General features: G+C 44.0%; 1 protein-coding gene and 1 long non-coding RNA gene across 2 annotated transcripts in view; one reads left to right on the forward strand and one right to left on the reverse strand.

Moving 5' to 3' along the window:
- Window positions 1–17,536, forward strand: part of znf407 (zinc finger protein 407) — a 202,833-nt gene that overhangs the window by 81,201 nt on the left and 104,096 nt on the right. The window contains exon 5 of the mRNA XM_016675577.1: window positions 11,988–12,062. Within this exon, the coding sequence (XP_016531063.1) occupies window positions 11,988–12,062 (75 nt within the window). The remainder of the gene's footprint in view (window positions 1–11,987; window positions 12,063–17,536) is intronic.
- LOC107837148 (uncharacterized) overlaps window positions 1–17,536 on the reverse strand; it is a 69,174-nt gene that overhangs the window by 44,811 nt on the left and 6,827 nt on the right. The gene's annotated exons all lie outside the window — the stretch shown is intronic.

Genomic DNA, 17,536 nt, shown 5'->3' on the forward strand with positions numbered 1-17,536 from the left:
TCATGTTGCTTCAGTTCTTTTTAATGTGCGAGACCACTCTCCGAAACAACACCGGTTGAAATTAGAGGCTGTCTTCCGTCTTTGTTTTTCCAGCTTTTCCCTTTTCCCCCCGCCCCACCACTTCTCTCTCCTCCTCTCTGATTCTTGGCATCCTCAGATCACTCAAGTCTGATCGTGCTGACCTGGTTGTCTTTGATTTTTGTGGATAACAGTTCTTCTGCCTTCATTGGGGAAAGAGCAGTTTTGCTTCACAGTTTCGTGTGTATGTATGGCTTGCCAGCACTCTCTAATGTGTCTGCTGTGAATTAGGCGCTTACAGTCCTTCAGCTTAGGGATTCTTTTAAAATCTATTTTAGTGTACATTATTAATTGTAATCTTCTCTTATTTAACAGTTTTTTTTTCTTTACAGTCTATTTCATACATTTAATTTGTTCTCAGAGGATTATGTAGTAAACAGTCTGAATAAATCATGTTCCTTTTTTATTTTTATTGGATTATGGAGGTGGGGGTGAGGGGTACCGCGTTGCTTTTATTCCCCAGGAGGGGTAGAGGGCGAGGCCGGCTCGGCGGTTGGGTGTTTCTGCTGTAAATGGACCCAAGTGCGCCCATGTTACATGCAGTTTAATCTGTCCCTCTGGGGGGGTGGCAAGGCGGGAGAAGTCGGAGGGCGTGCCGGCAGGCTCATCACGACTCATGACAGGACTCGGAAGGGGGCAGAGGTCGCAAGGGGTGCCTGGTGTCTTTCCCCTCAATTAGGCTCCCTAACAGGGCAGAAGGCCCTTCTGGGGTGCTTTCCTGTTCTAATGAAGCAGGGTGTAATGGCAGTGGTCATGCGGAAAAAAGTGGTCAAAGTTGCTGTTCTTTGAGTTGGTAACTGTAAATTAGGTGTCAACTAGGCATCATCTCCAGGCTCAATAAGTGAGCGCAGATATCGCTGTCGCTTAACTGAAACTTTAACAGTTTTGTTAGGGGAAAAAAACTATATTTCAGTGAAAAATCATGTTCCCCAAACATGTTTACGAGTGGAGAAAGACATAAATTTGAGCGTATGTTTTGCTTCTGTCTGTCATAGGGATTGGTGACCTGTTTGGTTGCCCGCCAGCGTGGTAAAAACCAGCTCCTTGTTCTGCGCTTTGCTTCGTACAGAAGGTCTGGACACTCAGCTATTGAGAAACCACTGCTTGTTGAAGTTTTAAATGATCAGCTCTGATCTTACCCATATAATAATATTTGGCTGTGAGTAAAAAGACGACTGACAATGATTGATAATGTTTCATTTGGATTAATTGATGCACTCTGTTTGCCTTGGAGGTTGGATTTTCTGATCAGAATACCTTAAAGTCAGAAATATCAACTTGAAAATACGGAGCTTTCTGACAGACCCCAAATTTAACATCTAATATGACTGCACACATACAGAATGTTGGTCATTGTTATAAATTGCTAGTATTAGCCATTTATTAGCACTTCAGCAGCAATTAGCAAACACCTGGTGGAGTCTGCTGATCTCATCATACTAACTGCTTCTCTGTCTAAGACGATTTAGACCAGAGGTTCCCAAACTGTGGGACGCGCCCCCTAAGGGGGGCGCCGTGCCATTGCAGGGGGGGCGCGGGAAGCCGACACAGTTCACAGTTTTCCCCCAAACTAACCGACTGAGTAGAGTGAAGCTGTTGGATGCAGGTAATGTTGGCTAAAGATGATTAGCTAATATCAATACAGCACCTTAAGCTTAACAAGTAGCCTGTAGGCTACCGATGCTGTTGTCTGTGTCCAGCTACGTACATTCATTTTGCCCCCCCAAAAGTCTCTAAGAATCCCCCCCCCCCAACCAACACACGTGTCGTTCAACTAGACAGTTATTTGTAATCCACAGGGGGGCCCAGAAAATGTTTGGAAACCACTGGGGGGGCCCAGGAGAAAAAGTTTGGGAACCACTGATTTAGACTATATAATGGCATAGCAGTTTTCTAATGAGGTGCTGAAGGCGGAGTGTTGGAAAGAGTTGGAGCTTCTTAAAGCGACAGAGGCCAATTTCATGGCAGCAAATTGCGAAGTCGAATTTCTTCTCAGCTATGTCTGGCATTCCGTGCCTGGAAAAATACATATTTCTTTTAAGAATAATCTTATAACCAGGTAAAGGGTGTTTCAGAAGGATGAGGAGAACATAAATTATTGTTTTGAAAAACGTCATAAATGTCTGCTTTCTGTAGATCACACCCATTATTTGAGGCCTATCATGGCCCCTTAACCTCAAGGTTATACTGTCAATTACTAATTACTGTTGTGGGCTTGTTAAATGTGAGCAGAAGAAGAGTCTGGTTTGTTTTGCTGTCATTTAGTGTTTAAAGAAATAGGCCAGTTGTTAGAACGCCCACTGCTTAAAACTTGGAAACATGTTCTGAATAATTGGAAAAAGTAAACAGGATGAAGCTTTTACCATTTCTTTCACATTTCTTTTTCAAGAACATAACATAAAATTATATGTTGATCCATGATGATGATGATGATGTTGAGACAATTGAGTAAAATTGTGAAAAAGTGTTTTTTTCGTGGCAGTTTGGATCCAGAATAGTTAGCCGGCGATCTTGTGCCACAGAAATTAATGTCCGGATATTCTAATTGACAGCGTTGTTTGGATTTTTGTTGTTTTTGTTTATGTTAAGTCAGTCCTTCTCATACTGGAAGATTTTCACGAAGGCTCCTTCAACAGCGTCAGTACTTCAGTTTAGAGAGGCTTCTCAAACGAAGCGCGTCGAGATGTCCTTTATTTGGATCCCGCGATGCCGAAGAACTCTTTCATAAATCATGAATGATTAAATGTTTTTCTGTTTTACATCCACGCAAACTGCTCACTCCTGGGAGCAGTGTTCATGCGAAGCTCTGTCCTTCAATCCAAAAAAAAAAAAAAAAAAAACGTAAACAGCTCCTTTTCAAAGACGGCACCGAGTCCCTCCAGTGATAGCTTGCGCTTTATTTTCTCTCTCTATTTTTGCGGGTTCTGGCGAATTTTCATCCACTTTATGAAAATATCGTTAAACTAATTCGGCCCGATAACACTGAAAGCGCGCGGAACGGCACATTTTTCACCTCTCCTCTCCCCCGGCGTGCGCCGCACACACCTGAAGAGGCCGAGCGAACCAAGCATAAGGCGAACCTGCATTACAAATTACTGCACATCATAGAAATTGTGCAGCAAGCTTTTTAAAATACCAGCGCTGCCAGTGAGGCGCTTTGTAATTTATCCCTTCACGGCTGTTAGCTGCGCGGCGCAACGGTGATTTATTTGGTTTAAGAGAAGTTTTGTTTAGAGAGATAATGAGCAGGACTTCTCTTTAATGATTTAACACGGCGCGGTGGAGGAGAGAGGAGGAGAAGGAAGGGAGGTGGTGGTGGTGGGGGGGGGTAGGAAAAAAGGAAAGGCACATATATTTTTCATATCTTTAACTGCACTGCAGAGAGAGAGGGGGGAACGGAGGAGAGGAATGAAAGAGAGAAAGAAAGATGCATTAGCGGCAGAAGCTAACAGCCCTTAACACGGGGCATTTTTGATTCATTTTTGTTTTGTTGTGTAAAAACGACTTTTTCACCTCCTTCGGAACGCCGCATCATTTTCCCTTGTTATGTATTTCACTGGAAATGTTTCTCGGGACGTGCTCCGTCTTCACAGCACTTCCTTCTCTCCAGCTTCTTCCCCCCCTTTTTTTTGTTTAATCTATAAAAGTAGATCATATTTGTGCTGATACCACACAATATGCCAGCTTTTGGAAATCTATTTTGAAAAGTGCTTTAGCTGCTTTTGTAACCCCCCCACCACCACCACCACCATCAACCCCCCCAAACCCCTTTTCTTTCTTTTTCCCCAACACCTCTTTTCATCTTGACACAAAATACAGTATTATTCTTTCTTGTTCAGCATTTTCAAGTTTCTCCTCTCACTTAGGATTCAGACCCCAAATTAAAGCAGTTAATTAGAAAATATAATGAAGCTGAGGAGCATAATATGCAAACAGGGCTCTGACGCTCGGAGCTGGGGGCGTGTGTGGTAGGGGGGGGGGGGGGGGGGGGTCCGTGATGCTGAAACTGCCATCGGCTCATAACGATGATGATATCAATAATGGATTACTTCATCAATCGCTGTTCCCTCTTGAAGATGGGAATGCGCTGTCGGGAAGGGGACGGATTCCTTTTCTTCTCGCCGTCTCCCTTCCTGTAGCTTGAAAATGTGTGTTTCATCTCGCATTAGGGTGTGCTCTGCATAAGTGCAGGTGGAACCCAGCCGCCCCTCCCTCCCCTAAATGATCCTTTAATGGAACAGTGTGCACTGGAGCCGGGAAACTCTATGGGGCGCTGCCACCGTCGATGAGAACTTTGCCTCAATCAATCCGTCAAGCCCCATCACCTGCCTCAGCAGATGATCCAAAAACCCCTTCGGAGAGGCAAAGTGAGCTTTTTATGTACCTCCTCTAAGACTAGAGGACACACACAGAGAGAGAGAGAGAGAGAGAGAGAGAGACACACACACACACACGCACACGAGCGACAGCGTCACAAGTGAGAGGTGTCTGTTTCACTGAGAGCCTTGACGTTGATCAGTCGTCAGAGAGCCACTTTGCCTCCCCTTTTATTTTTATCAAGATCATCTCAGAATAGATCGAGTGCTTCGCTTTCCTCCGGCTCGCGCTCGAAAACACAATCAATTCGGATGCTTTATTCATTTATTTTCCTCCAAAATGTCCGTTAAGGTTACGGGATGTTTGCATAAGTGGATCCCTCTCGAGTCCGAGCGGTATTGACGCGCCGTCGTTTCCTGCTTCGGTCAAACAAAGTGACAACAACTCAGACTCCCCAGGTCAGTTTTTCCCCCTAGAAGACAAACACTCTAAAGGGGCAGTCTTGTGTGTTTTCCTGGCACATAGTGTCATTTTATAGCACAATAACGTAAGCATTACCTCTAGTTGGATGTATATATCTATGTCAAATATGGTATATAAAAGAAATTTCACTTTGTAATTTAACACCTTGAAATAGGGCCTGTGTCTTTAAAATCTCCTACTCTTTCTGAAACTTCACCTTCAGAAAGTCATCACAACATGGCTCCTCTATTAACCCCTTCAACAACGTTTTCACCAGCGTTGCACTGAAAAGTAGCTGCTATAATGAGCTCAGTAGATGTGCAGCTCCACCAGAGGTTTGCTAATTGCCGCTGGCTAGTCTGAAAGAGCTGAGCGGGGAAGTCGCGGGGGAGGGGTGATCTGTGAGGGGGAAGTTTAGAAACTTCTAAGGCGGAGCTACGTCCACCCAGGCATTTTGTACAACTGACTGGTTGCCATGGGAGATTAAAGGATTTCTCAAACATACATGAAAGAATCAAAGCAACGCTCCTGGTATGTTTTTGATGAAGAAGTAATATTATATATTGAGCTCAGAAAAGCCCATTTTGAGTGATCCTGTCCCATTAATGTATTTTATTGGGATTGTATGTGACACATCTGTATAAAGAAACAAACATGGTTTTAATATTTTACAAATAAAAGTCAAAGTAGGAAGTAGCTTGGTATTTGATGGACAGATGGATGATGACATAAACTAGGTGATCCTGGAAGAAAGCCTATAGATGACTTGAGACTTCCAGTAGGAATATGACCCTAAACCTTCAATCAAAAGGCCCAGCTAAGACCTAGATCCGATTCTAAAAGAGTGTGATGTTGACAGCTGCTCTGTATTCAATGTTACTGAGCTAGATCTATTTTGCAAAGAAGAAAAATTAATTTGTCTGAATGTTCAAAGTGTGACAAAACATGCGTCTTTTCACTTCTTTTGAGATTAAATGCGTTATTGTTTATGTCTGAATTCAGTGTAATTATACATAAAATGAACTGAATAACTCAGAAAATGTCTTTTACTTACTGTATATATCCATCCATCCATTGATTTTCTTTACACCCTCGTCCCTTAGTGGGGCGAGAGGCGGGGTCACCCTGGACAGGTCGCCAGTCTGTCACAGGGCTACTCTATATATATTCATTGTAAATATTTGTGCATATGTGGACGTGTACAAATATATTTTCTTTCTTTGTTCTTCTTTTTTAATCTATTAATGGGTATAATGTGCAAAATACCGACAGGACAACCGCATAACTCAAAGGACTGAACATGAAGACAGGCCTCACTTTTTAGACTCTTATTAGAAAAATGTTCATTTTAAAATAGCGAATTATTCCCTTTTTATTCCACTTTACAGTTTGGGTTGGTCTATGAAATAAAATCCCAATAAAGCACATCAAAGATTATCAGTGCAAAGAGACAAAATTCGAAAAACTTCAACGGCCAAGAGAAGCTCCGCATGTCGAATCGCCATTCATTTCCTGTCCTCCATCTTTCCATCAGCCTCCATGTCTGCTACGTATCGGCAAATTCCTCTTCACGTCTGCGGCGGTTCCAACCCATCCATCCCGCCCGCTGAACATCTATCAAAGCGAGCCTGAAACTTCGTCTCGATCCCCTCGCCTCCGCTCCCCCTCCCCAGTCTTTCGTGAGCTCCTCCGTCTCGACGTGTGCCCGTCTTCCGTCTCCGTCAGAGAAGCAGCAGCAGCCGCCGCTCTCTTCTGTCAATAAAAGTCTTATCTTTCGACTACATGTTCCTGTCTGTTTGTGTGTCTGTCTGACACGTCGGCAGCTGTCTCGGCGCTCCGGGGTTGCTGTCAGCCAAGTGTTGGTTTCTGTTCTTCTGTCAATTCACCTGCCTGTCACCGTCTCTCAGATTAGACGTGTCAACTTACCTCCAGCTTTTCCGCCTTCTCCGGGATGACTTTATAAAAAAAAAAAAACAAATAAATAAATAAACAAGAAGGCAGCAACTTTCGTTTGCTCTGAAGAGTGAATTAGCGGTGACGTTGCAGGATGTGCTGTTTCATTTCATGGATCCCCCCCCCTTCCTTCATCCCTCCTTCTCTCTTCGGTGTTAAATATAGTATGCGACTGCATGCTTTTATAAATCTAGCATGTCTCCTACAGCAACAGAGAATTGTCAAGTTAATTGTAAAGGGGCTCGGTGCTTTTACAACTTCAAATTGTTCTGAGTTCCCAAATTTCCCCAGTTTGTTCTAAATATGGAGTTACTCCAAATTGAGCGGGGAAGAAAAAAAAAAGAAAGAAATGTTGATAATAGACGGATAGAAAAGATGGACAGAAATGGGATGAGGAAGTGAAAGGGGGTATGGCCCAAAGGATGTAGAAACGGAGAGGCGATGTGGAGTGGAGGGAGATGGATGGGGAAGGAGGCTCAGCCGAGACGAGAGCTCGCAGAGGCAGAAGATGGAAGTGAGGGGAGATGAAGGAACGTGAGATGGCAGACGAGATGGAGGTGGGAGGATGCGGAGGGGGAGCTACCTGCTGCTGATGGCAGTCAGAGTCAGTGAAGGATGGAGGGCGATCCAGCTGTGACATTAAAGCAGCAGGTGGGGGCCGTCATTAGGACTGGCACAGTAGGCTAGATGAGCCCGCACACACTCATTTCTTTGGGGCCCAGCGGACCACTGTGGGAGTAGGTGTGTGTGTGTGTGTGTGAGTGCGTTCATCGAAAAGAGCTGAAACGTAGTCCCATAACTTCAGAGCTCATACCCACCTGCACTTTCATCTTCCCCCAGCCGAACTGCTCCTCCTTACTGAGATTTGTCGGCAACTCGACCCGCCGACGGTAGAGCCAAACCTGCATCTGATGACTTTTTGGATCTCTTTATGCCCTGAAGACCCTGTTGGATATGTGTTTTAACTTTTAACTAGGGGGTGTTTAGATGGTAAACAATGAAAGCATCACAACTCAGTTTCTTTTAGGTTTCATAGAGAAAATAATGGTAACTACTAGAAGAATGTTAACCTGGTAAAAACCAGCCTTTGTACGACACTTTGCTATTGAGAAACGATTGTTTCCTGGAGGTATGGACTCTGAATATAAATGTTACGCATTCGTTAACGTTTGTCCGTGTCATGTGTAATGCGTTAGTTCAATGTGTGACCGGAAATCGCCTCTTCCTACGCTGCTATGGGAAAAGAGTCGAGCTGAACCAGATGAACGTTGATGTTAATTCGTTATTTGGAAGCGGGGCCAACACGGACTGAACGGCTTCGTTCGTTTCCTCCGCTGCCATTGCTAAAACTCCGGGCAAACTACAATTCTAAAGCGGCGCAGAAAATGGACGTCATTGTTCACAGCTTCCCCTTCTGATCGCTGATTGGGCCGGTACAAATTCTACCAGAGAGAAGTCAGTGGGAGAAAGCCCAGACTGTGGATCTGCTTTGGATCAAGCAGATCTGTGTGGGAAGGCAAGAGCCAGAGTGTAGAAAACGCTGCAGATTTGAGTCTCGGCATGTGCCGCTTGCCGTTACCATCGTTTCATAAAACTGTGGCCCCTAGAGTGGTAAGATATCTTGTCATTCTATTTATATGATTAAAATGACTGTAAATATGATGCCAGATAAAGTTTCAGATTGATCAGGGTTTTCCTCATTATGTATGAAGCATAGAGTAATGCAGCTCTGTCCGTCCCCCAAAGCCAAAGATTACAATTACATGATTCTGGCCATCACAGTGTCGGCTTTCTCCCATTGAAGTGGATTTCTCCAGTAGAATATCAATCGGGCCAATCAGCGAATGAACATGATCAACATCAATGAACGTTGATGTTGATTTTCTGCGCTGCTTTAGAGTAGTCTGCCTGTAGCGTTAGCAATGGTAGCAAAGGAAGTGAACAAATCCATCCAAATATTGAGTTAGCATTAACATCCATCTCGTTCAGCTCAGCTCTTCTCTTTTCGCAGTGGATGATGGTTGTTTACACGCAGGGATTTCCAGTACGCTTCATAGCATCCATCTGGCACATTAGTGATTAGGTAAAATTTAAAACTTGAGTCCTCGCCTCCAGGAAGAAATCATGTCTCCATAGCAGAGGCTCCAGACCCTCTGTACGAAGCAAATGGCGCAGAACAAGTGGGCTGGTTTTTACCAGGCTACAATTACAGTGAAACTTCAAGAAACCAGCATAACAAATTGTAGCAAACTTTGTGAGATACACTCTGAAGGTCCTTGCTCCATCTCCTGGCATGCCACGTTGAACTCCTAATGGGCGTGCGGCCGATTTGTGGGTGTGGTGTTCAGGTTGTCCTAAGCCCAGTCTGGCTTGAGGCCTCTCTTCTTAGATCTTTCATCCCTTGCAGCAGACCTGTGGACGGGCCTATCCAGGAACCCCATTAGGCAAATGAAGTTGTTTGTATCAAATATTGACAAGTTATCTCTTCATCGTCAGGCGGCGGGTGGGAAGAGAAAGAGAAAGATGGTAACTGTGGGTAATTGAGCCGTGTCTCCCCTGCTTATCGGTAAAGCTCCGGCACGTCACGGACCTAACGAGCTGTGGCGCGCCGATTAGTCTGAGGGGAAAGTCGAACGTGGAACGCCAGAGCCTCTGTCTTCCTTTCTGCCTTTTCATTTTTTCTTTTCTTTTCTTTTTTTTTCTTTTCATATCCGCAATGGATATTATGAGCATCCCTGGAGGGCAGAGGCACAGCCTTATTAGTTCAATTCATGAGGGGGAAGAGAATTGATATGGATGAATGGCATGTTAAAGTATCCCTTTGTTACAATAACCATCAAGGCTGATGGTTGGGGCTGATGATGCAGCCCAAGGCAGCGGGACGACAAGCTGAGGCCTTGACCTGGATGGCGGAGGATGCACACACACCGTGGGCAGGGGGCTGATTACACACTGCCTTAAACAAATGGATTTGGCCCCTTAACATTTAGATACGGGATCCTTCTCTGCGTTAGTGCGTGCATGAGAGATTGGGTACTTGTAGATGTCTTTTTGCGAGGAAGGATAACTATTTTTCTGCCCCTGTGTGTTTGTGTGTCTGCAGCTCACATTTGTGTGTGTGTTTGTGTGTGTGTGTGTGTGTTTAAGATAATCACATGGTGAAGAACTAATTGTGAACGTGTAATCGTCCTTTGTGCGCGTTCTCCACTTCCAGTTACGCACGGTTGCCTAGCGCCGTGCACGTCCGTGAATATGAACGCACGTCGCCGTTTCTGTACTTGCCAGGTGCCTCCACAGGGCATTAGCCATGTTGCGCTGGTGCCACTCCGAGAATAATCCTGTTTAAAAAAAATAAAAAATAAAATAAAAAAAGAAGCCGAGATGAAAATCTCACAACACGCCAGTTTGATTTGTACCCCTCGCTATCAAAGAATGCTAATTAAAATCATATTTTGCATATGTCTTGTCTTTCATGCGCATATGCAAATTGCCCCCGTTGCCTTTCAGCACTCTGTAATTAGGTTTATGAAGGACAGCTGTAATACATAATTAACAGGAATGTTTGCAAGCTCTTTTTTCCCTTCATGTCTAAACACGACGACTTAAACAGGCACGAGCGAAGTGTTCCAGAGGCTCAGATTTTTCCCTCAAACATGATATTGATTAACTATTTTTCACCCCACCACCTCCTCCCATAAATATCTTAATTTTGCTTGCGTATTTATTTGTAGATGACGGCGTCGGTCAAAAGCGAAGCCCGGCATTTTGATCTTGCCGGTCTCCCTTACTGGAACACAGTAAGATTTACTAGCTCGCTCCCGGGTTTAACTCCGAGGCATCACTCTGGATGGGTGGACGGATTGAGTTGGAGAGGATTGCGAAGATCTAGAGTGACGATAATGAGGCAAAACAGTGGAACATGTTTGAATATTTATATGATGGTGTTAGTTAGAGTCGGCCTCGGGGGCCTCTGTGACGGACGGGACTCCAGGGCCGTGGAGGACACTGCAGTGTGTGTTGGAAGAGGGAGGGGGGGGAGGAAGCGAAAACTGACATACCGACATAAATGGTGAAATAATTATGCTTTTGCTTCACAAAACACGACTACTGAGCGAGAAGGAAAGCTTCAAAAGCTAAAAAATAGAACGACGGTCGACTTGGAAGAAAGAGAGGGGGAGAAGAAAAATAATAAAAACATCCAGAAAAGAAGGAAAGGGAGGCACTGAGTTTGTGCAGCGACGGTGCCAGCCGCGCAGCTGCCGGTTCGACTCCCTCGCCCGCTTTCATGTTTGGTCGTTGCGCCGTCCCCGGCTCTCAGATGTGGTCATTGTCTCTCCGTGGCACAATAATGGGAAGTGATGGGTGCTAAATGAAAAGGGCCAGGGGATGAAAACACTGGCGAAGCAGCTTGGATGTCAGAGTAGTTATTCCTGTCATCCGTTCATTATGTTTTCATAAGCTGTTTCGGAGACACGCTAAACTCGGGGCCCTCGACAAAGTCGGGACGTTGTGGTGACTGTCGAGCAACAGCACTCTGCTGGGTTTTGATTATGTGCGTGCGATTGCGTGTTCTGTTGATACATGTGCGTTTAAATTCTTGCACGTGTGAGAGCGAGTGTATTGGTGGAACACTCGTTTTTCGGGGAGAGACCCACACAAAACACCACCAGAAAGGTGCCGACTAAGTCAACAGGCTCAGACTTTGTGCTTCTGATTGTGCTAAAATTCATTAGCAGCAGGTCTGTTTGGGTCGCATACTTTACCTTAAAGAGTTCATTAATATTGTTTTCTCTTTTATTAAAGCATGGCTAATCAGAGAGATCATGGACAGTAAATGTCCTACCTACTTCAAGTTAGATACTGACTGCAAGAACCGCTCTAGTAATCCAAGGCTACAGTAAATATTTGTTAAAATGTTTTTTCTTATGAAAAAAATGTAAGAATCTAGGTAGTGAATGTGTTTTAATTCACTTCTTGCGTATTTTGAAAGCGATCGCTTTCGTCTAAATTGCAGTATGCATATTTGACCTTGGCGAATAGAGAGCTTTTGTTTTACTCTTTTATCACAAAGCTCTGGCTTTGATCCTGCAGTAAAGTTTGATTGTATTCCGCTGTTAACTCTGGTGCTGAATTTGTGCTTTTGTTTTCTGTTTTTTTTTTTTTTTTTTCCCCTGTAGATGGGCCTTTGTGATGAAGAAACACCTCAATACTCACCTGCTGGGAAAACACGGAGTCGGGCAGCGTAAAGAAAGGTAATTCAAACGCACGCGGCTGCATTTTTTATGTCACTGTCTGCATTCAGAATCGCACTTTACTTAGAACGAACGTGTTTAAAGGAAACAGAGAGAGCCTCGACGTGTTTCTTGGCTGGATCCCGGAGAACTGTCTGCTTTTCTGTTGTTTCTTTTCGCGCTATCCTAAAAAAGTGACCTCAAGATTTTGGAGGATGACTGCAGCAAACTCTGCCGGAGCCTCTGCAAGCTCTCAAACCCAAATTCCCTGCTAGTTAAATTTCCAGCTAAATATAACATGAAATCCTCTCATTCCCTAATGAGTTAAATGGCTGTCTGCTGTCTGTCTCCGTCTCTTGCTTACATCATTTTTCCCCCCCCCTTTCTGTCAAACTTTATCTCGCTCTCTCCCTCATCTTTCTCTCTTGAATTAAGGATGAATGATGTTGCTTTTCCCCATTTCTGTCTATGGATGTGAGTGTGGGGTTTGCTGCGCATGTGGAATGCCTCACTCGCTCGGCCCTGTCTATCAGAGACAGAGTCCTGCTGTCAAAATGTGTGTGTGTGTTTGCGTGTGTGTGTGTATGTATGCGCTGAGCAGATGAAGTTGTGAAGCATCCTTCCCTCCACCCCCCGAAACACTGACAAGCCCAAATGAGACGTTAAACACCTCTCAATCTGTCAAGAGCGCTGCTAAAATAGAAACAGACGTGTTTTTTTTTGTGTGTTTTTTTTTTTTTCATTTCTCCACAACCAAAATTGATACTTTTGACAACATGCTGTATTAGACATGACAAGTGGCTTCAGATATAGCAGCGAGCGGTCCGACTAGACGCCTTTCAATCTTTCAGACATTATCAGCTAAATTCCTACTGTCAGCTGCTGCTCTGGATTACGTGGCAACACATCCGGGGTCTCCTCAGCTGCTGCAGCTCTGTTTCATCCATGGTTTGGATGCTGTAACCTCCATTTCTCTACAGGTTGCAGGAATTTTTTTTTTCCGTTTTTCCACTCCCAAACCTTCCATTTACCCTTTGTGACTTCCCAAATGCAGTGACGTTTTGCTTTTTAAATCCCTCTTTCCTTATGACAGAACAGTTAAAATCCATCTAATATAAAGAAGCAGGCTTCTATGAATAACTACCATCTGCTACCAACTCTGGTAACATTGAAGATTTTGTAATTTAGCAAAAAAAAGACTAGTTGTTGTGGTTGGAAAATTCTACACACAATGACTTCTGCACCAATCTTGTAGCATCTCAACAAGCGGTCTTTCACAGAATAAAACCTGTGGGAACATGAACTTTTACACCTTAAAGAGGACAATGTGATCCTAACTACACCTTTAAAAATTATGTATTGTTTTTTTTCTTACAAGAGTTACCTGTTTTGCCAAGTTGCACGTAGAGAACTTCATTGCTAGCTTCCTAGTAACAGCTAGCTAGCTAGCAAGCTTTTTTGCATTTATCCTGGGTAAGTGCAAATTTATCGCCACTTAGGTGGACAAGTTCATACATTTTTGTGGAGATACATGACTGTTCCTTTGATAGTGGTCTTAAAGAGGTCTTAACAATTCTTAAATTTGAGTTGGTGAAACCTGCAGAAACCCTGCAGCTCCTCAATTGGCTGGTTTTCAAACACCAGTCAATAGTATGTCAAGTAACTTCCTAAGTCACATTTTCTTTTTGAATATTTTATAGACGTTCTATGAAAAAATACACAAGTAGGCAGAGTTCCAGAGTTTCTGCAGCTAATTTAGAGTCTGCAAATATTTTGTCACCTCCACCAAACTGAATGTAATTTAATATTGATATGGGTTGTGTGGTTTTCCTACATTATCTGCACAGGACTGGAATTATCTTTCATCATTTCCTGCCTGAATAAGTCCGAGAGGAAGAAAATTAAGAAGGAAAAAAAGCTTCATGCTGACATTTCCATAAGTAAGTGATTATCAATATAAACAACAAAAAGAACAAAAATGGAGCCAAACTTTAGCTGGAAATCAAAGTTCCTGGACAAAAGACTATCAGGTCAAACCTTGAAGATGATGTAAAGTTTCAAAGAAGTTTGGGAAACTAAACTAAGTCTACCCTGATTGATCTGCCCTACAGGCCCGATGAGAAACCACAACAGCTTTACCTTCCCTGAACAAGGAAGTTACAAAATCAAAGTCAAAAATAACTATTTAAACTTAGACTTTAAATAGTAAGAAAAGAACAAGTAGTGATATCTTCACTGACCTTAATCAACCAAAACAATGTCAGATTTTACTGAGATAAAGCTACACTTATGTCACTAGAGACTCAGCTGTTGCATGTTGGGGAAAATTTGCCCAAACAGCAGATTTAATATACAAGGTCAAAGTTCACAGAGCAGCTTGGAGACCCACAGCGGTTTGATTTAATCAGTTTTTGACAAAAAAAAAAGGAATAGAAATAAAAAAAACATACCTACATGTGAAAACATTAGCCACCCTTGCCTACAGATTCTTTCTGCAAATGACCACAATCTCCTCTTTTCTTTCATTGCACACGCTGACACACACCCACACACACACACACACCCCTACACTCCTGCATCTCTCTTTGAGAGAGGACAGCCACAAGGTTTGTTCTATTTAAACCTGTAAAACACAGTGTCATCATTTTTCTGACAGTCCTGCAGACAGAATTTATCTCATCATTAATTAACCATCATATTTCCAATGCAGTGCAGCTTAATTAGCGCAAGGTCATTGGGGAGGGCTTATTAAGTGGAACAAATTTGGGCAAATGTGCAAGAGGAGGCAGAGGACGACAGGATTGGAAGAGTGAGACAGGAAGAGAGACGGAGATGGAGGGATGGAAAGACAAGAGAGAATGGAGACGAAACGAAGAAGAGAAGGAAACTGAGAAAGAGAGGAAGTGTGTGTGTGTGTGTGTGTGTGTGTAGGTGTGTAGGTGTGTGTGTGTGTAGGTGTACGAGATAGAGCCGGTTCAGTGATTGATAACCGCACCGGTTTTGAAAGCCCAGATCTGGAGACTAGGACGCTTGCTGAGGGAGAAGGAGAGACAGCGAGAGGGAGCGGATGGGGAATTGTGCAAGTGCCTGCATGTATGTATGTGTGTGTGTGATAGTGTGTAAGGGAACGGGTGGAGAGGGTGTGTGTGTGTGTTTGACGGGGAGAGGGGAGAGCGAGGGGGGAGGGGGTGTATCCGAACAGGCAACTGGGGACCAGTTTGCTGAGGGGTGGGGAGTTGAGAGGCAATGGGGGTTGCTGGGGGGAGCCAATTGCAAACATATGCTGGCTGGCAGGCGGTGGAGAGATGGATTGCAGTGGGACAGTGTCAGAGAGGCAGTTTCATCACCATCGCTGCAGCCCTGTTCACCAGGTATTTTTAGAACACTTGGGAGATCTGTTAGTCAAAAGTAGAGAGGAGGAGGAAGAGGAGGAGAGGAAGGCCTGACTAGCTGTTGGCTATGCTAGACTCCACTTAGCCAAATCTGCCTGGGACCAAAAACACGGAGAGATTTCAGAGAGATATCTAAGAAGTTGGACGGATGTCGATTTAAAAAAACAAGAAAGACAATAAAGTAAACTCATGATTTGTATTGTGTGACATGGATCAGAATTAAAATCTCTGATGTTTTTCATACCAGGTCAAATTTGAGTACTTTTTTTTGTTTTTGCTCATGTTCTTTTCTGAAGAAAAAAAAATGAAATGACAAACGATTGAAAAATATTTGTAATACTTAAAAACCTTTTAACATTTTTTTAGCTCTAGTGGAGCGTCAGCGAACCACTGCTCAGGTGGGAAGCCCTTTCTTTTCAGATGAGACCAAAATTGAACATTTTGAAATTTATGGAACCAATTCCTGCACAAGGCCCCGGACAAACCGTCCCACAGTGATGCACGGTGGAGGCAGCATTGTGACTGGTGCTGAACACAGGCAACCCTATAAGATTGAGGCTGAAAAACATGAGGAAAAACTTGTAAAAAAAAAGAATCAAATCATTTCAAAAATACTTTATTTCTCCCAAAAGAAAATCTTCAAAGAGCTGTTGCAGATGGCGATACTGCATGCTCAATATCTTGGCAATGGAGATGAGATTTCAAAGTAAAATGTCCTAGATGACCCTGTCTGTCGTTGACAAGCGCCGCTGACCCACCTCCTTTGCTTTTGCTTTAAATCTTTTTCCTAGCTGCGTGGCTGGAAAGAGAGACGGAGCTGAATCCTGCTCTGCTTCGCCGCTTCCTACTTGTCACAGTAGATCTTTTGGGATTAACAAAGTACTTTTGAATCGAATAAGTTTTAATGTTTGATGAGGAAAACAGGCAAAAAAAAAAAAAATCATCAGACAAAAACCCGCAGTGTTCCAGTAAGCCTTAACCCGTATTCTCTCAAGCAACTTTCCCTCCCTCTCGGAGTCCATCCATCAACGGGAAGCCGCTGAAAAACTACCTGTAGGAAATTAGGACACGGTGTCTCCATACAATCACTTTGCACTAATGAAGAGCGGACACTGCTGGGTGGCGCTGGTCAGATCTGTTTAAATAAAAAGCTAATATTAGTCCCTTACATTGTTCTACCCCCCAGAGGAGGAGGAGGGGGGGGGGTGGAGAAGGAGGAAGACGAATCGAAAAGGAGGAAGGGTGAGACGCCAAACTCCCACTACCTGACAGGTTCTGGGAAAGAGAGAGGGGGAGAGAGAGGTAGGGCTGAACTGTTAGGAAGTGACACAACTGGGTCTTTGTCTCAGTCACACCAGCACTCCTAACTGCAGGCACTGAGTGCAGATGAGGGCTTTTTTGTCCTTTTATCTCCGTGTGTGTGTGTGTGCGTGCGTGTGTGTGCGTGTGTGTGTGTGTGTGTGTGTGCTGTCACAGAGTCAGGAGGAACACACGTCCGCGCAGGTTTATGAGAACCGGCCCCGTTTGACGTCGTTGGAGCGAGCAGTTCGAGCCACACCGACTTCTTCCACGGATCCGATCTGGCGTTTCCAGTTCACGCACGCGGCGCGTCAGAGGCTGTGCGGCGCACCTTTCGACGCTTCCCGTTTTGATTGAGCGCTGCGCGTCAAACACGCCGAGTCGTCTTCATTCACATGAGAACAATAGGGTTGTCCTGATTATAAAAGGAGGGGTGGGATGCGGAGAGGTTACGGCAATCAGCCTGAAATGTGTCACGTTAACCAGCGCGGTGAAGAATGAAGGCCCCCTCAGGAGGAAGTCGGGTTTAAATGAAGGAGCAATTCAGTCGAGTCGTAACTGGAATTCTCAGCTTAGATCTGGTGACATTTTGCTTGACTACATCATTTTTCTCTTTTATGTACGTTTGTTTTAAGGGGCCGTTTTATGTAAAATCAACTTTTTTGAGCATTACGCTATGTTATAATGTTATTCCGTCATCAAAAACATACCTGGAGTGTCGCCTTTATTCTTTCATGCATGTTTGAGGAATCCTTTAATCTTCCTTGGCAACCACTCAGCCGTCCAAATCGCCTGGGTGGACCT

Source organism: Poecilia formosa, unplaced genomic scaffold (genome assembly GCF_000485575.1).
Source record: "Poecilia formosa unplaced genomic scaffold, Poecilia_formosa-5.1.2 Scaffold0, whole genome shotgun sequence".
In the NCBI taxonomy this organism is placed as follows: Eukaryota; Metazoa; Chordata; class Actinopteri; order Cyprinodontiformes; family Poeciliidae; genus Poecilia; species Poecilia formosa.